The sequence below is a fragment of the Artibeus jamaicensis genome, unplaced genomic scaffold, assembly GCF_021234435.1.
Source record: "Artibeus jamaicensis isolate MK-2021 breed Jamaican fruit bat unplaced genomic scaffold, CSHL_Jam_final scaffold_1283, whole genome shotgun sequence".
NCBI lineage: Eukaryota > Metazoa > Chordata > Mammalia > Chiroptera > Phyllostomidae > Artibeus > Artibeus jamaicensis.
In genome coordinates, this window is record NW_026522028.1 from 23077939 (window position 1) to 23102341 (window position 24403).

General features: G+C 42.9%; 1 protein-coding gene across 3 annotated transcripts in view; it reads right to left on the reverse strand.

Moving 5' to 3' along the window:
* CLCN4 (chloride voltage-gated channel 4) overlaps positions 1 to 24403 on the reverse strand; it is a 54310-nt gene that overhangs the window by 9059 nt on the left and 20848 nt on the right. For all 3 annotated transcript variants that reach the window (XM_053655817.1, XM_053655815.1, XM_053655816.1), the window contains 8 exons: positions 22036 to 22223; positions 19239 to 19361; positions 13551 to 13757; positions 13361 to 13441; positions 11930 to 12475; positions 10175 to 10361; positions 8088 to 8486; positions 1941 to 2157 (listed from right to left, as the gene is read on the reverse strand). In XM_053655817.1, coding sequence (XP_053511792.1) covers positions 1941 to 2157; positions 8088 to 8486; positions 10175 to 10361; positions 11930 to 12475; positions 13361 to 13441; positions 13551 to 13757; positions 19239 to 19361; positions 22036 to 22223 — 1948 coding nt within the window. The remainder of the gene's footprint in view (positions 1 to 1940; positions 2158 to 8087; positions 8487 to 10174; positions 10362 to 11929; positions 12476 to 13360; positions 13442 to 13550; positions 13758 to 19238; positions 19362 to 22035; positions 22224 to 24403) is intronic.

Consider the following 24403-nt stretch of genomic DNA (forward strand, 5'->3'; position numbering starts at 1 on the left):
TCACAGCAAAAAAATAATCTCTAACCTCAACTGTCTGTTTATTTGTTCCCTATTGATTGCCCTTCCCAAGTGCAAGACACCCACTGTGGGCAAACTCCACATCCTAAATGAGGGGCTTCAGCCAAACATCTGTGAAATTAGCCATTGCTGGGCTAAGTCCCTCTGCTATGATCCAACCATTCACTGTCAAAGTCTTAAAACATGGTCCTCACTATGATGGCTCCTTTGGGGGAGTGAATTGCTTCCCCTAAACTCCAGGGCATCCAGAAGGCCCAGAGTCCTCCACCCTCGCCTTTCTAACACTTCTTCACCTCATATCATAGGCTAAAGTTTGACAAGACAAGAGACCTCATTTAGCTACCCAGCTGTTGTCAGAGCTGGGAAGACACCTGTCTTGTTGGCTAGGAGTTCCCTGGGTCAATGTGCAAGTTCAAATGCTTGCAGAGCCCTGTGCTGCTATTTGTAGGACAGTGGGAAGAAGGCTGAATGAGTAAGGATTGCTTACTTGGTTATTCTCTGGCATCTAGTCCAGGGCCACTCAACTGCAATGCTAGTGACATTTGGGGCCCAATGATTCTTTGTTGCAATGGGGGCTGTCCTGCGCATTGTAGGGTGCTGAACAGCATCCCTGACCTCTCCCCACTAGATGCCAGCAGGATCCCTTCCCCGAAGCTGTGGCAACCAAATTCTTGTGGTTGGGAGGAGGCAAAATCAGCCAGGTTGAGAAGTGCTAGATTAAACTGGAGTGTGTTGGCTCTGGAAATATAAATATGTCAGGGAGTAAAGCCTCTGGAGTCTAAAAGGCCTAAATTATACTTAGGAGACCAATGTCTTCACAAGCCACACCCCATACCTCCTACCCCCAGCCTATAAAGGAATGAACTGGGCAGACAACCAGAGACTCTAGACTACCCTGACACAGCCAACCTCTTCCTCCTATCAAGCTTCATAGGCCATGGAATTTGGGGTACACCTCTGAGCCCAAAGAATGGCCCCAGGGGCATTTCACTGCTCATGCCATCATGACCCCTTGGTCTTTGTAGTGCTGCTTGCCTGCTTTGTATAAACACAAAGCAAAAGGAATATTATTGCCACAGAGACAATACCATGGGGCCAGTAAGTCTCTCAGCTCTCCCATAATGTTTGTGCTGAAAATATGGACTTGTTTTGACCACACTGATAAATTAGGGAATAAACTGAGCATAATAGAACTTCACATTTGCTTCTGGTGATTTCATCCATGAGGTAGTCCAGGTGAGTGCAGACAACTGCACCCAGCTGGGCCCCAGGACACAGGAATACACAAAATGTTCAGGAGCTGTGGCCAACACTCAGGTCCATAAGCCAACCTCCAGGTCTCTCAAAGTGAAGTGACACATTTATTGTCTTAAATGATATATTTCTTAATCATTTAATGTGCCTAAAATGGTACTCCCACTTTTATTACCTTTCCATCTCTCTTTTTTTTGTCACCGATGAAGTTTTCAAGCATTATGCCCCTAACTTTTTTTCTCACAAGCCCTGTGCTTTTCATTGCTCATTTTTGCATATAATCAGCACCATGATTTTAAGGACTGTATATGTCACATTACAGCAGAACAGGCTGTACCTTCTCCTTGAGCCAGGTGTCACTTGGGTAGTACAAAACCAGCCCCAAGCTCTCTCCTTTGCCTCCTTCTTTTGGCTCAACCCACAGCCTCATGCCACACAGCAGCCCCACCTGGAAGCTTCTCCCGCCTTCCTGTGCTGCGCTAGTCCCTGTGTTAAGTTCCCACAGCTCCCAGTCATTTTCTTCTCAATGCACCCACAACAATGTACCGCCATCCTCTACCAAGTGCTGGTCCTTGAGTGCCCTAAGGACCGAGACCACATCTCATTCATCTTGTTCTCCCAAGTCTGATCACAGTACACATTCCATCAACACTAGTCCAGCCACTCACCCACTTCGTGTCACCAGGCACTGCCGGAGCCCCAGTTTCCGGAAGATATCCACCACTGTCTCCATGGGTGTGTGGTCCGTGACCGTGAAAGGACTGAGGTTTAGGACACGGCGCAGCTTCAGGGGTTGGGGGCTGTTGGCCGGCAGTTCAGGGGGCTCCTCTGTGAAGTACATGATGGAATTGCTCACGATGCCCTCCTGCCTCTGTCTGGCATTCTCTAGAATGGGCGAGAAAAAGGATTAGCAACACCAAAATCCCTTGCTTAGCAACTGTCCCAACCCCAGACCCACAGGAACACACATCCTCCCACTACCTGCATCCTAGAATCCCACAGAAAAGGGGTTCAGGGGGCAAACTTCACGTCCTAAATGAGGGGCTTCAGCCAAACATCTGTGAAATTAGCCATTGCTGGGCTAAGTCCCTCTGCTATGATCCAACCATTCACTGTCAAAGTCTTAAAACATGGTCCTCACTATGATGGCTCCTTTGGGGGAGTGAATTGCTTCCCCTAAACTCCAGGGCATCCAGAAGGCCCAGAGTCCTCCACCCTTGCCTTTCTAACACTTCTTCACCTCATATCATAGGCTAAAGTTTGACAAGACAAGAGACCTCATTTAGCTGCCTAGTGACCTTAATAATTGGTTTGGTTTTGTTTTTTAACAAACTAACTCACAGTTGGCCCAAATGGCATTTTGAGTCCTGAAAGGAACAAGAAATTAATAGGGCCATCCCAGGCTCAAAGCCCAGGAATATAGCTCGATTCCAAATATGACCCTTGGAACCAAAGAAATACCCCTAGAGAAGTCGCATCTCCCTCCCCTTGGATCTCCATTCTTAAAAGGGGGCCATTCTGAGGATTTCTCAAAGAAATATAGTAAAACTGTTATGGTAACAATTAGCGTATTTCTATCTATAGGCAAGGCCATGTGAAAGAGAGCTGAAGAAAAGTGGGGTAACAGGAACTCATTAGAATACAGCTTTATGCAGTACTAGAAACCCAGGCTATTTTAAGTCACACATGAAACAAATCCATCAGTCTCAAGATATTTCTCTAAGGCAATTTTCCTTCTGTTGGAATTTTAATCTTTCTTTTGGTTCATGGGAAAAGGTTAGGAAAAATGTACAGTGAGGCTTGCCTTAAAATTAATCCTGGTTTTTATAATACACTTCTTGCTTTCTCAAAGACTACAGTTCATCTACATTGTTCAAACTGCCTGCTCTAAGGCCATTAACTGCATAGAATACTCTAATGGAGAACTGGCAGCATTCAGGGTCAGGCGGAATTGGAAAAAGGGCCTCTGTTTAAAAGAGAAACAGGCGGCCCACTGGGCAAATGCCTGCACATTATTTGGGTCAGGTTAAATCTAGTTACCTCAAATGGGATGTGATTCAACCACAAATGCCAGATGACATTGAGGCACAACACATTTTCAAATGGAGATGCTACATAATGCACACCACCCACTTCTCCCCTAAATCAAGATGGTTCTGTCCTGAGCAAGACTCAACGCATACTTATTGGCTCATTTTCATACACCAGTAATTTTCCAAATCTCCCACATAATGAGAACCCCCATCTCATTCAATAATCAGGTAGAACATTAGATCAATCCACATTGATCTAATGTGGATCAATCCACACTCCTCAATTAAGGACTGATCACATGAATTTGCTGAATCCCTTATAAAATCAAATGCAACTTAGTACGCTGGCAGTCCGCTTGTTGAAATAAATGAGCTTCCATTTCCTTGGCAAACCACTGTTTGGGTTAGAAGCCCTGATTCTAACAACAGCTAATTCATTGAATTCTTGCTTACCAGTGCATTCCCAGTGCCTGGATGATACCTAGTATACAGCAGACACCAAACACATATTTGCCAAATGCATGCATGAACCAATTAATCAACAAGTGAGTGAGGAGTGAGTAAGCCTACTAAATGTCAGGGGACTTGGCTTTGCCTGTCATGTAGAACAGAGCCTATTGCACGTAGGAGGCATTAGGAATGAAAGCCCATGAGCTAGTCAATGCTGGACAAGGAATAAAAGGTAGCAGGTGGGATCAGAGCCAGAGGTCTGAGCTATGCTCCTTGCTATTCCAAGAGCACCAACTGCTGCTCTCTCCAGACAAGCTCTTCTAGGCTACTTCAGAACTCTATTAGAAAGACACATTAAAGCTTTGAACTCTGGGGGTGGAGGTCCTATGCACGGGCCAAAAGCTGGTGAACAGAAGAAGAACCAGCAAGAAAGCTCTGCACATCTCTCCATTAGGGTGAACCATCCACTCTCAGTTTGGACAAGAAATCTTCATTAGTCACCAAAATGCCTGCAACAAACTTTAACATGTAAGTTCACAAAGGGTCACACTTGAACTCTAGCTCCTAAGACTGTCAGGGCACATGGTGGATTCGCAAGAAATATTTCCTGTGTGACAAGATAGTCTGACTCCTCTCCCAGGGAAAGATCTCGTGCTATAAGAGACTCTCACACCCAAAACATTTGTGGGAGCCTGTGTTAGAAAATAATCCTCCCCAAAACACCCAATGTTTACACATGTAAAAGACAAGAAGGAAATGCACCAAATATTAACCACGGCCTTCTATGGCTTTGAGAATGTGGAGGCCTTTTTCTGTTTGCTATTTTACTTCTTACTTCCCCAATATTCTCTAAGTATGTATTACTTTCACTTTAAAAATGTAGTAAACTTCATTTTTAATTGTTTTAAAGATCAAGTAGTTAAACTGTTTTTCATAAGGAGGTTTTTTTGTACATTGTACCATAACTGGTATTAATGCCCATGGCTTCCAAAAAATGATGTACATTTAGGAGCACCTGCTAGGGTCATTTCACTTGACATTCTACTTTCTAGCAGCAATGTGATCATAATGCCAGGTGCAGGGAGGGTAAGAAAGTGTTGATAAAGTGAATTTCACAAACTATGATAAGCCAAAAAAATTTTAAATACTAGAAATAATCACATATTCAGTAAGCTATTACAATGGCTTTAGAGCAATGGTTCTTGATTGGGAGCAGTCCTGCCTATCCTCAGGGGACATTTAGTAATATTTGCAGATACTTTTGGTTGTCATAACTGGGAGATGGGCTTCCTACTCACATCTACTGAGTAGAAAGCAGAGATTTTGCTCAACACCCTACAGTGCGCAGGACAACCCCTCTCAATAAAGAATAATTCAACCCCAAATATCACCAGTTTTAAGGTCAAGAAACTACTCTAATTATGTTTTTAGGGTAGTAATACTCTATCATCCTCTTCATTAACAATGTTTCCACAAGAACACATGTAATTAACAAGAAAGATTAAAATGGAAAATAGGAAGCAAGTATAGTGGTGGTCAGTACAAAGATGATGTGATAACAAAGTAAAAAGTATTTAGAAGAGAAAGCAGATTATTTTATGATGCGATAGCTTACTAGAGCATGGAGAAGTCTCTCCATATATATGTTTTAGTCCCCAGCAGAAAGAAGCATATAACACCACTATTCTCCTGGCAAAAAATGTCTTTACTTCTAACAGCCCTTCTAACAGATCTGACATTTATCTTCTTATTCAGTTCTGGACATAGATCCCTTTCTGCAAGTAAGCATCTTCCACATGCTGTAGAATCATCATTAAATCATCCACCAGACAAAAAAAATCAGAGTTCCCTTAACTCCTGCCCATAACTCTAATTTTCCATCCCTTTAATCATCTTTGTGGCTTCCCACTGAGTCCTCTCTCAACCAGTCCTCACTTAATTGCTGAACTCAAGACCTGGAAGAGCCTGAGCCCTGCTGAGCAAGGAAAGAGCCTCATATTTGCAAATGGCACTGAGGGTTAAAGTCCCATTTACCAGGAATTTGAACAGGGGTCACATATGGCCCGTATGCTAGTGCGTGATGGTGAAGAGGCCCAGGCTTCCAAGATGGTGCCAGTGAATTATTCTCTAACAAAGATGACAACCATGGTTGTCACAGGAGCAGCTGCTACAATTTTTAACATGACCTATAAGAAAAATCCTTATTTGCCTTATTTACCACTCTTTTCTTACATAGACTATCTCAGATATATCTATAATTTTTGCTCCTAAAAAAATATAATTCCCCTGAAAGTAGAATCTGCATGGAATCATTACTAGCTAAATGCTAATGTCATATTTCCACATTCACAAAAGGGTATATGATTTTGCAAATATAGGTCACAAATTTCTCCACCAGATACAGAGAGTCTTCTATTTCCACAGACCAGGAAAACAGCTTTTCTGATTGCTCAGAATGAAACACTACTTGCCTTTCCACAAACCATGTAAATAGCAGCTTCTATACTATCCTTGGTCTGATTGAAAGCATATAGGTATTATTTACACCGTGTGTTGCCTCTTCAGACATTCCAAACATAGCTTCTAGGGGAGCACTTGGTTGGCAAGCTTAAATTTCTTCTCTAACTGGTTGATGACAATTGTTCCTTCCTACTTGATTACAGTAATGGCTTTCAGCAAAATTAGTAAACTGTCTCTTAGCAGGTGTGCCTGGAGCTACACAACAGATAATAGGTTCTATGACATTTATTACTTTATTTTTTTATTTCAACCTTTGCTTAAAGGATTTTAAGGATTGAATAAATTTTTTAAAGGTTGCTGATTACATTATTCTAAAACAAACCCAATCTTTCTTATACAGCCTTTTTAAATTTTTGTTTTTTATAAGATGATATTCATAGATAAAAGGCACCTACCTGTTAAGCAACGGGATCTATAAGAGAAGCTTCACTGAGCACTTAAGCACAAATGTGCTATCATGTTTAAAATAGACAATCAGTTATTGCTCTGTAACAGGTAAATATGTTTGAGCAATAACCTAAAATTACAGGATATAGTTTATCTAAAGTTATTTTATAAAGCCTTTGATGAACACACTTTAAAGATATCTCCAAAGCTATTTAACATGTGAAGAGATTTGGGAATTCAAAGGGAAAGCCTAAGAGATAGTTAACAAAGGGTAGGGTGAAACAAAGGGTTGTCCGGTGGGGTGTTCTGCCTTCATACCCAGGTGAGTCCCACTGACAAATTTCATAAACACTCTGAAAGATGGAATATATAGTAAAATAATTGACTGCACACTTCAGCCACATCACAGGCCCCAGCCTACTGTGAAATGCTGGGATGGTGTATGGGTCACAGGGAGGGCACATGAGCGGGATGGCATTTGTGATTGCCATGCATTGCAGACACACTCGGATGCTCCCTGCTCTACTGCATCAGGAGGTCCACTGGGACTTCAATGGAGTGAGCCCCCTGAAGCTCACTGTTCCTCCTGGCTTGGGCCTCCAACCATTCACACACAGGCTTTGCTCTTTGGAATCCTTCTCTTCCTACTCCCCTTCTAATGCAGTCATTGCTAGAATTATGGGGCCCACAGGCATGCTTGTCTGAGCCACCTGTCTTCAGGACACTCCATCTGGGCATGGTCCCCTCTTTCCTCTTCCATCTCAACAGCCTACCCCTCAGCCCAGCTGATTTTAGTTGGCACATGAGGAGGAAAAGCATCACACAGAACTAACGACTTCTGCTCATTAACCTCAAACTAGTGGGATGGGACATAATGTCATAAAATGAAGTAAAAGGCTTGTGTTGACCCAAGGGAGGCATCCCAGGCAAACAACATACCACCTCAGTAGTTAGTCTGCCTGAAAGTCTGTCTGACAGCAGCTCAGCCCAGGCCAGCCCTGCTTTCCCATAGCTTCCTTCTCAGCTTTGCCCAACAGTGAATTCCATAAAAGGCAGCCACCGATGTTTGCCTCCTAGCAGGACTGGGGCCCGGGCAGCTGCTTGCAAACATGGTGGTCATCTTCCAGCTAAGCATGCCCTCTCAAGATACTTCTCCTCACAGTGTAATGTGGGAATCAGCAGCACAGCATTAATGGGGAGCTTGGCAGAAATGCAGAGTCTTGGGCCCCACTACAGATCTACTGAGTCAGAATCTGCACTTCAACCAGATCCCCAGGTGACACAAATATACATTCAAGTGTGGGATCCCCTGGCTGAAAGCCCTCTGCCCTTTGTACATTCTCTCCACCTTCTTTGAGAATGTGAGGGATACAGAGGCTGCTATTTGTCTCTGAGTAACATGAGAGCTTCCTTCTCTTTACTCACTTATTGCAAGAATCAGTTCCCTCCTCTGGGCAAATCCAATGAGGCGCTCAGAGTCCCTGGAGACCACCACAGGGAAGCCGTTGTAGTCGGTCTCTTTGATGAGCGTCTCCACATCCTCCACGGTCATGCTGTCCTGGGTGAGCACAGACAGTGGTGGCTCTCCCCGCCGAGGCCGCATGACATCAGTGGCCAGGGTGCGGTGAGTGAACTCATCCTTGACATCCAAAAATGGGTACCCATTTAAGTGGATGTGAGCCTCGTAGATGCCTTCTTTCCCAAAGGCATCAGCTACCCACTTGCTGGTCACGGCTGCCGCCATCAAGGGTACAATGTACTCTAGACCACCTGTTAATTCAAACATGATGACCACCAATGACACCGTCATCCTGGTAACTCCACCTGTAAGTGAAGAGAGGAGTGAAATTATGAAACAACCCCAGACACTCAGGAGGACAGGAATTGTGGAAACTGTCAAGTTGGTTGTAAATTCTCCTGACAGGGGAGTATGTAAGGAGACAGTCCCATCCTGTCACTTCTCAGGATGCAGTTCCACATGTTGTCTATGTTCAGACCTCTGGAACTGCTGCCAGGCTCTGTTAAATGCATCAGGGAGCCATGAGTCACATCTGACTGGAGGGCTCTTCTGCAGGGAGGGACAACTTGGTTCTCTAGTCACCTAGGACCACATGCCTTGCTTTTTGGTTAAGTGGATAATATGTGGGCTATGCAGGTTTCTGACTAAGCAAGCATGAAACCTGGACCCCATACACTGAAAAACTGTAGAGACTCTTATGGGCTATAGACTGGAGAGGGATCACCCTTGTGTCCTTTGGTATTCAAAGAGAGAATCCGTACCAACTCCTAATCTTTCAATGAGCTTAAACTGGGGTTTGTTGACCTCAGAACTAGAAACATTTGGGACCAGATCATTCTTTGTTGTGGGGGCTGTTCTGTACACTATAAGATGTTTAGCATTATACATTGCCCCCACCCACTAGATATAAATAGGACTTCTAACCCCAGGCACAACAGCCAAAAATGTCTCCTCTATTGTCCAGTGTTCCTGAGAGGCACAATAGCCTCAGTTCAAAACCACTGTTCTAGATGGTACCACTTGGCAGATGGTAGAGACTCCATCAGCATCCATGAATCCCTGAATGATGACTAAGTGGAGAGAAACCATCTGCTAACTCACACTATACACCCACACCCGCACACAAGAGATGATTCTCATTATTTGTAGTAGTTATGATCTATAAAGTCACCATAAACACTAAATTACCAAATTCTGAATCATTGCCCTAGGGGAAAATAAGGTTAGGGTCCTGTGAGCCTCTGGTCACAATATTTTTGTCAAAATCAATACAAAATTTTATTTTGTGTGGGTTTCTCTTCAGAGACATCTTATTTAATATATGTGGCTGATTCTTTAATGTTGAACACACAGCCAACAGCACTGTGTAATTTGTGCCTGAAGGAAGCTTCTGTAGCACATGTATTTTTTCCTTAAGGTACATCCCAGGCTTCTCACCCTAAGAATCTTAGACAGTACCTCAGTGCTATGCTTGGAGGCCACTGTAAACAGCAAATCATTAACAAGAAGCACAAAAGTGCAAAACACATGGCAGGCACTAAATAGGCCTTTAGAAGGACATTTGTGTATAATCTGAGAGCTGGACCAAGAGGGTAGACCTTCAGCTTGGTCAGCCTCCAATGAGGACAAACATGTATGTTGGATAACTCCAATTTTCCACTGCTCTGTGACTGTCCAAGAGTGACTGTGAAAGCCCCACAGGTATTGATTTAGGGATTATAAAATTTTAGCAAGTAGACAAGTTCCCAATTATGAAATCCATGAATAATGGGGATCAACTGCCTATTATGGACCAGATGTAAGTCTTGGTGTGTTGGGCCACTGAGATTTAGGGGTTTACTTGTCACAGCAGCACAACCTCTCCTATCCTGAAAATGCAAGTACTCATGTATTCCTTGTGACCAGTCCTCTAACCAAGATCAGCCTTTGTGCTTGGTCTGTCTCAACTTTTCCTGCATCTCTCACCCCCACCTCATCCCACCTCTGGCTGTACCTAGGCAGGCTGCTGCTCCCACCATTGCGTAAAGTCCCGGGGTGACACAGTCTGCTCCAGGCCTGCACCAATTCCTGAAGATGATCCAGTCGTGGTGATGGTAAGCCAGCTGTTCCACGCCAATTCCCACCATCCTGCCTGCCATGGCTCCCACAGCCATGCTGGGGATGAAAAGGCCTGATGGGATCTCCAGGAAGCACATACAAAAAAGAAACATGAGGCAAGTTGTCCAAATTCCCACCTCCTCACTCCCAGTATACACTCTGCCCCCTCAACACGCTTGCATTTTGCTTCCATCCTCAGAGGAGGTACAGCACTTCAAAGTAGGTCACCTGGGAAAAGGTGGGACAAGTGATTGCTCCTACTTAGTCAGTCCTATCTACCGTGACTTGGAGAGAATGCAATTTTACACCTTCATTTCCTGGCCTTCAAAAGCTGGCCTGGTTTGCCTGCTGTGGATTAAAGAATGATAAGCTCCACTGCAAATAGCATTCAGAGCAAGCATCTGTCACTTGAGATACTCACCACTTTTTGCTCCCCTTGCGTGTCCTCCAAATTAGCTTTTAAAATTAAATGTCAAGCCACAGCATGAAAATGGAAAAGAAGGGCCTGCAACTGTTCATAGGTAGAATAAAGAAGCTGAAAGCAGCAGTGCAGCCACCTGGATCTTCTAAAGAGCTTTCAACGGCTTACTGCCCTCTTGAATACAGAGTGGTCAAACACCTTTCAGGGGCAGGGGGCAGTGCCCTTTTCCCAACAAAGTCCATTTTCCAAAAAAGTACAGTGAATATTTTCAAGTCAGGTTGGAGGTAGCAAAGACAGACTATCTGAACTAAAAGATCTTGGTAATAGTGTGCTTTCTATTTTGCTATGTGAAAATACATTGTAATTTATTTAGTGATCAGACATGCACTATGGAACACACATGAAGACTGCACATGAATGCAACGCTGACTGGGAGCTGCAGTTATATCCAGCCTGGACTGTCATCAATCTCAGGATGGAGGTGGATCTTTAACCACATTCCAGGTGAGTCTGGATCCTTGAGGGTGGTTTCTAGAATTTGGGACATTCCTGAGGAAATTATTCCTTTCTGAGCTGCCCCTTATGCCATGACCACTTATTCCCCTATAACTTCAAAGTCAACTTCTCCCAGTAGGCACCAAAAGATGTTGCTAGTGTCTTCCTGACACACAAAAATAAATCCCTTTGCTAGGAGAGGATAGATCAGAGACAGTCAGTTGTTTAAGAAAGTCCATCCAACCTTGTTCTCAGAGCAAAAATTGAGGTTTGTGTTTGACCATTACACACTCAATGTAAACTCTATACATGCTTTCTAACACTTTTTAAAAAGAAACAAATGAAAAAATAGCACACAGAAAGCAATGGCGATGGAAAACAATGGGGGTTCTGGAGGAGTCTCAATGTTCTGCTTCTAGTACTGGATGCTGGTTACACAGGCATGTGTTTTTCATGGACATTCACCAAGCTGTATACATCTCTATATGATTATTGTACTCTGAGCTTTGGCTTTTTCACTTGCAAAATATGATTAAAACCTCTATTTCATATGCTTGCTGTTAATCAAAAGCATAGTTTCTTATTGATTAAAAGAATGTCAAGTGCCCAACACAAGACAACATTCAATAAAGGTCAATTCCCCTTTCCTACCAACACAATTTTATTTTAGCAAATAGGGTACTGTCCCCAGAAGGACATGGGTGCCCCCCCACATCTTCCTTCCCCTTCATTTACCTTCATGCCAAAGGTAAATATGGTAATGACGATTTTGAAGATCAGCGCCAGGGCCAGCTGCCACATGGCTGTGTACACCCCGAGCCCGGCCGGCCGGTCAGGAATGTCATCCACAGGCCGGGTCATGTTGGGGTCGTTGATATAGTCACAGAGCTGGGAGGACTCAAGGGCCCCGCAGTCATTGAACAGCTCAGAAATGAGCTCACTCGTGCTCTTGCGTGTGTAGGGGTTGGGGTAGGCGATGATGGCTGTGATGGCAGTCACCACAATGACCTCCAGCACCGGGTACTTCCCCAGCTTGGTGGTTTTGCGCCTCCTGCACCAGGCGATGTTGCAGCGGATAAAGAGGGTTCCCCACAAGCCCCCAAAGACCCCCAGCAGGATGAAGGGGAAGAGCTCAGCCATGTACCAGGGCGTGTGATATTCCACATAAAAGAGAACAAGGCGGCTGTTCCCAAAGGGATTGATGGATCGCAGCGTGAAGGCCGCCACCAGGGCCGCAAAAAAGGACCTCCACAAGGTCTTCAAGGGAAAGTAGTAACTAACCTGGGACAAACAAGGAGAAAATTAAAGACGAGCCAAAGATGGGCAGTACTTACTTCCTCAGTCTAGGTTTAATTATGACCCAAAGGCACCAACAAAGATATTTAGAGGACTCTGCGACTCTGTGTAAAAGTGGAATGGATACTAGTCAAAGTGTTTTTGAGCTATTTTTAAGAAAAATAAAAATATTGAATCATAATTCTATTTACGGCACAGAGACCCTCCTAAAAGCAAATAAACCTCTGAATTTGACTCTACGGACAACAGACTAGACCAAGGGTTGGAAAACCCTAGCCCAGCAAATGTAGCTGAATGCCACGAGTTAAAAATAAATTTTACAATTTAAGATGGTTCACAGGGAGTATTTTGTGACATGTGAAATATTCAAAAGAATGCTATTTTGTGACGTGAAAATCATATAAAACTCAAACTTGAGGGTTCATAAGGAAAGTTGTGTTGGAATGCAGTCATGCCCAGTCACATATGTGTTGTCTGTGGCACCTTTCCTGCCACATGGCTGGGTTCAGTAGCTGTGACAGAGACCAGGAAACCCACAAAGCCTAAAATATTTACTATATGGCCATTTAGAGAAAATGTTAACTGACCCATTGAATAGATCTTTTGGGTTGCCAAAACCAAAAATGCTTAATTAAATTGGTTATGAGAAAGAGAGGACACAAAAATGTATATTGACAATTTTTTTCAAACAAGTCTCGAAAGCAGATATTTAGCAGCAAAAATCATGGCTCCTTAATGAGCTGCAGGAATCATGTCAATGCTCCTATGAGTCTAATCCTCAGAGGGCTTTAGATGGAGGCCTACTGCTGAGCTAACCATCCACGTATCCCTCGGCCCCCAAAACACACTTCCGCAGCCTCCCATGCTCACCTCTTCTAGACTGAAAAGCACACCCCCAATTGGAGCACCAAAGGCAACGGAGACTCCAGCTGCAGCTGCTGCTGAAAGTACCTGCAAGGCAAAGCATTCCATGTAGCCCAAGGCCTTTCATGAAAACAAGCGTGTGCAGGGGGGAGTGCAAGGGGGCACCCTCCAGAAGATGGGAGCTAGGCATGCTTACCTCACGCCTCTTGCCCTCATTCTTGCTGTACTTGGAGAAGAGGCTGCTGAAGAAGTTGCCACAGCAACAAGCCACATGTACCAGTGGCCCTTCCTTCCCAAGGCTCAGGCCCGAGGACACTACCAGCACCAGGGTGACGGTCTTGATCAGCAGGGTCCACTTTCCCAAGTAGCCCCTGATGATGAAGCCACTCAGAATGGTCTTGATCTGCAACAGAGGACAAAGAACTAGGATGCATGAGCTACTTCAATGCCACAGCTGGGAACTAAATCCCTGAGAAGCAGTTCTCAAGCTTAGAGTCACTAAATTATGTGGAAGAGAGCCTGCTTTCAGTTTGATTTAGCTATACTTTTACATTAACTGAACTTATATTAATATATAATTTTATATTATATTAGTAGAAATGTGAAACAATGCATAGGAAATCTTAATTATTCCTAGAGTAGTAAGATCATAATGAGGGCCAAATAAGTTAATTATCAGGGTCTCATTTTATTCACGCATTTTATCCTATTCACAGTAACCCTCTGTTATGTTAAAAAGAGACATGAAGCTATTGATTTAACTGGTAATTTTTGACTACTGAAAGATGTTCCAGATGGAGACAAAGCACATAGAACAAAATGTCCATGGAACTTTAGATCAGGTCTATGGCCTAAATACAGCCCATTGGCTATTTTTGGATGACCTGCATGCTAAGAGTGCTTTCAACATTTTTATATGTAATATGTAAACAAGACTCCTAGCCTTGTCATGAGAAGAGATGCTCAACTTTGTCTGTTGGCTTACAAACCCTAAAATACTGACTCTCTGTCGTTTTCCAGAAAAGTCTTCTGACCCTGCTGCAGGCCATGGGTATATGGATCTTTATAGCCAATTCTTTCAACTTTTCTGTATGTGTGAAAATATTTTTAATATCATGTTGGGGAAAGGAGATGCTCAATATTTTCTAATAACACACCTCTGGGGGGATTTAAAGATGTTTGAATCGATGACAACCTCCTTTTTTCCAACGATTCCTGTCCTCTTGTGTTAAAAAGGACTTTGACTACTGGTAGAGTTGTCTTGCTCCATTTTCAGACCTGCCACATTTTGTAAGTGCCAAATAATGGCTTTCTTCCTAAAGGTGCACATGAATTTGCCTAATGCTTTTAGAATTCAACTGGGTGCCAATCTCAGTGACAAACTTCATATGTTGGAAAATTGTATTCTTTAGGATACAGAAGCATCACCAGTAAGTAGGTAAAGAACTTTTTACCTGAATGGCTGGAATGGAGTGAATGTTTACTGCTGAGCTACTAATTTAGAAACTTGCAATTATAAATTAGTTAAGACACCAAGCAAATCAGCCAATAAAATTCATGGTCAATTTCCATTCTCCCACTGTATAATATCAATACATACTGAGACAATGTTATCTCTTGTTGGTGTTAGGACATTTATGTTACTTCAAAGTGCCTCCAGGTAGGCATCGTTCTGCCAAGGAATCAATTTCTCAAAAGGTGTTACAGTCCTTTTCAACCTTAGCATTCAGTGGACTCACCTAAAGAATTAAGAACCCCAGAGATGTGATGTAATTGGTTTGAGGTATATACTGGACCTGAGGATTTTTACAGCCTTCCTAGGTTATTCTAAAATGCAGCCCAGGTAGAAAAGCACTCACTGCTCTGTTCCAAAAAAGAGCAGTACAGGTATTCCTAATTTCTCAATAGTTAAGGGACCACCCTCTTCAGCATCATGTCACCTTTGGCAATTTGGAGAGGGTCATAAAGTGAACTAATCCTCAAAAATTTTTTAAAGATTTTATTCATTTCTCTTTAGAGGGGAAGAGAAGGGGAGAGGGAGAGAAACATCAATGTGTGGTTGCCTCTCGTGCGTCCCCCTACTGGGAGCTGGCCTGCAACCCAGGCATATACCCTGACTGGGAATCGAACCTCAACCGTCTGGTTCACAGGCCTGTGCTCAATCCACTGAGCTATACCAGCCAGGGTTAATCCTCAAAATTTTAAAGGGATGTGAATGGACCATTTTCATCTCAGAATTGACACAGGTCTGTCTTTTATTTTCAGGGGAAAGATCGAGAGCAAGTGTGCAGGCATGTGTGCGCAAAGAACTCAAGATGGTCCTTCCCACAGAAAATGAGTGAGGTGTTCTGGTGACACAATAAGATGGTATTTCTTGCCCTAGCTTTTAACTAATAGCAGACAAACTAGCCGTGGTTATACTGGCCTTCACTTAGTAGTACTTGGCCTATTTGAGCCTGTGCTTTGGGTATCTGTGATCTGTTTATTTAAGGAATGTTTTATTATGCCTGCCACAATCCTGCCCTTTTGTGTTCCTTGAATAAAATTATCTCGAATTTTTTGTCCGTTGGTTAATGTGGATTTGGACCCTAGGGGAGAGTTTAAAAGCATAATACCATTTAGAAAATTACAAGTATCTCAATTACCTGAGCCTCCGCCAGCCATGACATGTGGTGAATTGAACAATGTTAATAGGTATTTTGTAATTCTCTAAAATGATTTTATAAAATTGTCATGATCAAATTGGGGACTAAAGAAAGCAAATTCATTCCCAGTAAATGCCAAAATCCAATCACTTGCTTTCATTTGAATAGAGACCAAGTCAAGCAAGGCTTTAATGAGATGAACTTCAGCAGATTTGTGACTCAGTAGGGTTAACTTTAAACCCTTTCTGGTAAACAAATATCTGTGAGAGTGTTCAGGTTTTGTAATGAAAGACCAACTCAGAGTAAGTTCTAAGAGGACAGGATTTCTTACACACATAATAGTGGTTCTGATAATGAAGCAAACAAAATAGAAAGTGGGCCCCCCTTGCCTGGTCCTCTCTAAATCCCCAAGTCTAAGAACAAGTGTTCACTTGTAAATTGCTTTAGACAGCTTAGACAAGAGTATTGCCTACATAGAAAACCATTCTCTAAATTTGCATTTAAAAAATGTTTCCAAAGGAATCTTCATTCTAAGTAATCAAATGCTTCAGAGGCAAATTCTGGGGAGAACAAGCAATTTTTAAATGTGCACAAGCTCAGTATGGTCACTGTTTGTCTGACACTGCACCCCCTATGTAGCAGCTTCAAGAAGATCTGCTCAAACAACTCCAGGCACATTTTCTAAGTATCGCAGCGAGTATCTTTGCTAAAACCAAGGAGAGGGGCCATATCACAATTTGAGAGAAGTCATTGTACATAGTTAGTTGGTCTTGACTAGGAGGAGGTTCTCTTTATCCAGGAACTATATATTGACATGTCCTTTTTACTCTGCCCCTTCTCTCCAAAATCTTAGGGTAGGTACTGTACCCTTAGGTTGCAAGTTTCAAGCTCTACTATAGTAATGAAAATGTTGGTGTTACTGAGTCATAGTAACCAAAATTTAATTATAAAACCTCTACTGGGTTTCTGATACTTTAGAAGAGTATTGTGAACTCTTTTACGAATGCAGAAATGGGTGGTATATAGTATATGTGGTTAACAGCATATGAATAAAACAAACACCCATGTACCCCCAGCCCTGGGTAAGAATGTGGGCCTTTGAAAGCCCTGCGTCAGCTTCTTCAGTAGAACCTCCTTCCTCCCCAACTCTGAACACCTCCCTGCCTTGCTTTATAGCTTTGGTACATGTGTTTATCACTAAAGATGTACTAAAGTATGCTGTTACATCAATAGACGTAACAGCATACTTTATATATTTTTTGTGACTTAGTTCTGTATCTTGACCTCACTTTTTTGCATTTCATCCCCATCAATATGTTCCTTGCACTTTGTCACATAGGAAGCTTAATGCTGAGCATTTTAGCCCTTTTCTGAAAGGTTGCACAAAGAAAGATGCCTGCCCACTTCAGATAAAGACGAAGTTCGGACAGCCCCTCCCACATAGAGCTCAGATTCCAGCTCCCTGTCTGCAGGATCATAAGCTAAGCCTGGCATGTCTGCTTCATGGAAGGGGAAGATGGCAGTGCCCATCACACCTTTCAGGACTGCTTTAAACTTCTTGCCAATTCCCCATTGGCCATCTCTTTATTTTGACAAGGTGGCTTGAATCAGAAAATGCATACCGTTGGCAGCAGGATCCCAAACTGAGATGCCAACAACAATCTGTTCCTTTTAACATCCAGGGTGCCTTACATCTTAGGTATCAAATAAAATACAGTCAGTTCTGCCATAACATTTGTTTGGAAAACACAAATTTGTTCCAATACGTTTCAGGCATTAGGGAAGAACTTGAGCATAACAAATTTCGCGTCTGTTTATGCACAATTTCATCTGGGAGAAACACGGCATGAACACAAAAAACAGCACCAGCTGAACCCAGCCGTGCAGAAATGCGCAAAACGCACACAGGCACGTGCCTCAAACACCTACCAGGTCACATGTGCACTAGGGAGCATGCATGTATTCCTTAACCATTAAACACATGCAAAATGGTGCTACTGTTTTTATCAGGCTCCTCTTTTTCCATGTGTCGCCAACGAAGTTTCTGAGGGCTGTGCGCCTAAACCCACTTCGCCAGCAGCTCCATGTTCATAGTATGCGATAGTGCATAGCATTGGGACTGTGAAGAATGCAGACCATGTTAGGGCAGAACTGGCTATATTAAAGAAATGGGATGGTATTGCAGCTTGTTTTTTGGGTTCCTGAAGCAATATGTTAACATAAACCATCAAACAGTCAGTGTGATACATTGTCTTTTTTTTTTTGTATTGTTCCTGGAACAAGACATGTTAAGCTTTTCTTTTGACAATCTTTTAATTGCTCCAGCCCTTTCCATGAACTGCCTGGGCCAGCAGCAGTGTTGGCAGCACCAACGAAGAGTGTGGGTGCAGGGAATGAGGAGCAGCATGCATCTGTCACGATAATCACTCACTTCTTGAAACTTACCATCTCCACTGCCTCTGGGCGTGGCTGAGGCACCAACCCAAAGAGAACTGAACTGAGTGCTTACAGTGATCACAGTGATCATGTAATAAAGAGTTGTTTCTGGCTAAAATGTTCACTGTCTGGGATTTTCAAGAATTAGGTCAATTACTGCTGTTCTACCAAGAGATCATCCTAGGTTTCAAGTCTAGTCTCAGGCATTCCTTCTGATTGATGAGGTCACTTCCCTCATACATTGGTTACATGAAAGTGCTGAAAATATAAGAACTCTGAACTCATGGGGGTGCATCCACAGCACATGCCTTGAATGTGGAATTAAGTTTTCTAAACATTGCTATTGCCTTGTCACCACAAGATCAAATCATGGCAACAAACTTCCACTATTGTCTATTACCAGATTACATCATAGATGTACTTATGAATTACTAAAGTGCCACACGTATGTGTGTGGTTAATGAATTCTGACTCCACAGGCTTTGAGGGTTATGCGTGGTTTGCAAAGACAAGACTTTAATCATCTGAGAAGCACTAGAGCCTAAATCTTGAATATAGAGCATAAACCCTGAGCACAAGTCCCAACTGATAAGCTTAGTGACCTAGGGCAAGTTACTTAACCTCTGTGCAATTCAGCTCCTCAACTATCCAATAAAGAATAGTAGTACCTACCTTATAGGTTCATTATGGGGACTAAATGAGTTAAGAGATGTCAAATGCTTGGGACTGTGCTTGGCCCATAAGTACTACGAAGTATTTGCTGTTCTCATCATGGGTACAGTAGAAATTCAGCCAGCACTCACCTCCGGTATACCAGAGCCACAGGCGTAGGGCGCAAAGACGCGTACCAGGGAGACAGCCAAGAATGCAAACAGCAAGGCCCACAGGATGTACAATAGGTAATTCAGAATGTAAGCACTGGCACCCTGAACAACAGACACAAAAGAAGAGAGACCTGATGAGCCACAGCAGACTGACAGTCCTGCTGTCCAGTGTGACAGCAGAAGCACTGACCAGATCGGGTAGCTTCTGTTCAGGTCCCGTGTCAGTAAAAGGCAGTGTTGCTTTTATCGGCTCTTGCTGCTGCCATACTTGCACCCACAGACACAGCCAGGGCTTCTCCACAAGCAGTTTACACAAGCTTTCCACCGGGGGATATCTCAATGTCCATAGAAACTAGGAAGGAGACTTACTTTTAATCACCATTTGCGCTAGAGTTAATAAAAGGTGTAATGCAGAAAATTCTGTATTCGAGCCCCTAGAAGGTTTGTTTTGTCCTGTCTACAGTGGATCAGCCTCCCTTTGCTTTCACTGAGGCCACAGCCACGGCACCCACAGTGCCAGTGACTATGAGAACTGCTGCTTAAATGTGTGCCTTGGACCCCTGGTGGTCAGCACCCCTGTGTCCCTTTGCAGGATAGAAATACAGAGTCCCAGGACCTGCCCCAGAGCTGCTAAATGAGACATTCCAGAACAGGTGACTGGCAAAGTATCTTAGCAAGCTCTCCAGAAGGTTCAGATACATTCTAATGCTAGAGAGGCACTTCTGCAGGGGAAGTTTGATCATCAGTCAAAATGAGTCATTGAACCACTTCTTCCAAATTGTCTGATGTGTGGAGAAAGCTTTCTCAAGCAAACACACAGTTTGGGCTTCCTGGCACTGAGGACCTGGTCCACTGGATGGAGGCCACATTTCCTTCCAGTGAGCAGGAGGGAAAGCAAGGTCACCTGCAAGTCAGGCCATGGACACAGCCACATGTGTGCCTATTAAATGCAGAAACACATTCCAGGAGACTGCTCAGCCTTTACAGTCACATACATTCACACCTATGTGGTGGGAAAGCAGACCGAGGAACACATGTCACCCACTTAAAAATGTACCTTTTTCAGTCTAAAAATAACTTCTCACTCTTGCTAACAGTAATTCTTTGAATCAAAATATAAATCTTAAATCTCTATAGTATAAAACTATAAAATGACTGAAAAGATGGACGGCCATATTCCACCCCCCCAAAAAAAACATATTGCAAGTAGGAGAGAAAAAATAAAATAGGGCTGAGAATTCCACTGCCATCAACCCAAGAGAATTTATTTTGGAAGCAATGGCGAGCACTGAGAATGTGTGAGATTTCAAGATCCTGTCTACTTCTGAGAGTTGAACAAATTAATTTGCAGTTCTCCAAGAACAAGTTTAGCAAAAACAGCAAAGGGCATTGCAAATGTCTTCAGCTGAACTAAGTCTATCAGGCACAAAAAGTGGGGGCAAGCCCTGGTTTGTGTGGCTCAGTAGCCTGCGCACTGGCCTGCAAGCTAAAAAGTGGGGACAGGAGGAAATAAAAAATAGGTTACATCTTCCATGAATAGATGAATGAATATGAATCTTGGCAACTTAGCTCCCCCTCACCAGGGTTTCTAATCTATTAGTGACCCATAGTCATTGTTACAATTACTACATTTGGTGAAACATTAACTATCTTCCCAAACTAAGATTTTGAATCAGATCTGAAGCTTCCGGTGCCACGAATGCCAGCTCCCGGTCTGTGGTTCACCACTACATCCTGTGCCCAGACATCCCCGCCATAGAAGACCCAGAAACATCCTATGCCACCTACTCATAAAATGTATTGAGAGATAACTTAAAGCACAATGAGATTCCACTTCACACCTGCCAAGATGTTTAGAATCAAGACCAGATAATAACAGGTATGGGTAAGGATGTGAACAATTTGGACTCTTCATACATTGTGGGTGTGAGTGAAATGGTCCAGTCACTTTGAAAACCAGTCTTGTAGTTCCTCAAAAGTTAAACATAGAGTTTCCATATGACCCAGGAATTGTCCTAATACAGGGGCATCCAACTCATTTTCACCAGGGGCCACATCAGCCTCGTGGTTGCCTTCAAGGGGCTGAATGTAACTTTAGGACTGTATACATGTCACATCTCCTTATCTAGGGACAAGGAGCTCGGCACTGCCGCCGGGTAGAAAGAAGGTGCTGGGCCGGATAAAAGAACGTGGAGGGCTGGATTCAGCCTGCGGGCCTTGGGTTTGCCACCTGTGTCCTAGTAGATATATGCCCAAGAGAAATGGAAACAAGTCCATACAAAAACTTATACACAAATGTTCAAAACAAAACCATTCATAATAGAGTGAAAGTGAAAGCAACCCATGTTTATCAGCTGATGCACAGAAAAATAAAAAGTGGTCTTCCCAAACAATGGAATGTTATTAAGCCATGAAAAGGAACAGAGTACCAAAGCTGTTATTTTTTAAAGATCGTATCTTATTCCTTAGTTTGAAAGTATAAAAATCAAACGTATTTCTTCAGGAAACTATGCTTAGTAAGAAAAAAAACCAAACACAAGACTTTTATAAATATATACAAGTCTTGTGCACATAAAACAGTAGGGCAGCATTTTTCAACTGAATCTTGAACACTAGAGCTAGAAAAAGTGAAGTTGTACCAGTATGAAGCTGTGGGTGATCCACAGAATAGACACTTGAGGGTGAAAGTGCAGACATTCACCCAGTGCCTAGCTGTGCCCCAAAGCACCTGTTGGACTGCAGGCATTTCCAGTCAAGGCCCTGCCCAGAAACCCACCTCTGACTGATTCACCAATAGCTCTGACCATTTCTGCCACAGGGGACACTTGTCCCTGTCCTCAAAAGTGGTCTCGGTGGAAGTCCAACAGCATTGCTCATGGCTGTACCAGAAGGCAGACAGACAGATTCCCTCCTTCAAGTCGGTCATCCAGTCGACAGCGAGATCGATGACCCCAGCCAAGGTACCTGCAAGAGACAGCAAGAGCCACCTAGAGGGATTGCCACACAGCATGGGGCCAGTGCAGGAGCACATCAGCCAGGAAGGCCACACGCCAGAGAAGGACATGAACATGCCCCCGGTTGCCATACATATAGGAAGTTTCTTAATTAGCCATGAAGTCCCTTGAGTATTTAGGATGTGGGCAAGGCAGTGCCCAGCCCAATGAGACACAAAGGCCAATGATATGTGGTTTTTGCATGCCTTTAACCATGCAGTAGAGGAAAACATGCAGATCTTCACTCATCACAAGCCACTGGGGCCAAGCAGCTTGCAGAAGATATCTCTTACAAATTTTAGGAATAGAGTATGTATACCCTACAAAGTATGTAACCCCATAGCAGCTTCTGGGGCACAATGCTGGGATCATACATATTAACAATTCTCAGGAAAATGTGACAAAATTGAGGCATGATGACTGACAGCCTCATTATTTAAGTAAGGTTTGGCCACCAAATGGGAACTAAACTTGGAAAAATCTCACTTATTAGAACTCTATGAATTTTTTAAATTATTGTATAAGGGATTGTGGGTCTACTTTAAAGGTTGAGAGAAGTAGGATATAATAGACTATACAGTAGGCCACAAAGGGCTACCTTGCATCTCTTTCTAAAATAAGCCACTCTAGTCTTTTATGATGGCAAGGACACTCTCAGCCTACTAAATTTTCCAAACTTTTAATATCACTTCCCCACCTGTATCAGCACCAAAGCCATCCATATACCTGCATCAGGGCTCACCCCTCCCTGTTCTTCCCATTACATTAAAGCTACATGTTGTTCTTAGGAGTGTGAATTCTCAACAGGTCACAGACTTGAACAGCTGGTCTATTTTACCTCGCCAGCCTCATTGCTTTCCATCACTAATTCTCATACATACCCACTCCATGTTCGTGGAGCCCTGCAGCTCTATTCTTTACACCATCTCAGGCAGCACTGCAATCTCTTGTTTATCTTCATTTACATCACCTCCTTCAGGAAGCCTTCCCTGATTTCCAAATTTGAGCTACGTATACTTCCCAGGTATTCACCTATCACCATATCTATCATATCCTGATACCATGGTATTATATATGTAATATCTATCTAATATATAATATCATTATTAAATATATGTGTATATATCAAAGACATATCTCATGTTATTGAGCTTAGCTTATTGCACTTGACAGATGTTGCATATTTTGCAAATTGAAGACAAGACCCTCTTCCAGCATAAAGGGTATGCCCTGCTTTTATTGTGATTCTTGCTTTATTGTGATACTTGTTTTATTGCCATATTTGCTTTATTGTAGTAGTCTGGAACTGAATCCACATTATCTCTGAGGTATGCCTGTTTACTCTACTAGTGTCTAAGTTGGGGTCGAGGAAGATTTTATTGTCTGATTTGCATGCCACAGTGGGGATCAGGCCAGACACCCATGCCCTGTGTCCATTCTAAGTGGACAAAGGCCATGTACCTTGTCCATTGTTGTGTGCCTTCAGGTACACGGTTAGAAAGATTTATCCATTTTGAGTGAAGGAGTGTAATAAGTGAATGAACATCAGAAAACTCAGGCCCATCAGTTTACTCCAGCCATCAGCTGAGCATCTAGTTACTATATACCAGTCACTATGTCATGCCCTGAGCACACAGTAGTGACAAAGCTGACTCAGGTCCCTGCTTTCATGGATGGAGAAAGAAATACTAAACAAAATAAGTAAGTAAATCAAGAATTCTGTTTGAAGGTGATTAGTAGTGGAGATAAAAATAAAAGGGTGGGCAAAAGTAGATTTACATAATCCAAATAAATTATTAATAAGTAATAAATAAATGATAATAGCAGAATAAACTCTGTGTTTGGTATACTCACAACTGTAAACCTACTTTTGCCTACACCTGTATAGCACACTACAGTGCTGTAGATGCTTTGAAAAATACTGTGGAAGTTGCTCAAAAAGTTAAACATACCATCTGATCAATCAGTTCTACTCTAGGTGTACACACCAAGACTTGCACACAAATGTTCACAGCAGCACAACATCAAAAAGTAGAAGCAACCCATATGTCCATCAATTGCTGAATGGAAAAACAAAATGTGTTATATTCATACAACAGAATAGTGTTTGGCAACAAAAAGGAGTGGAGTACGGTACACCGTGGATAAACC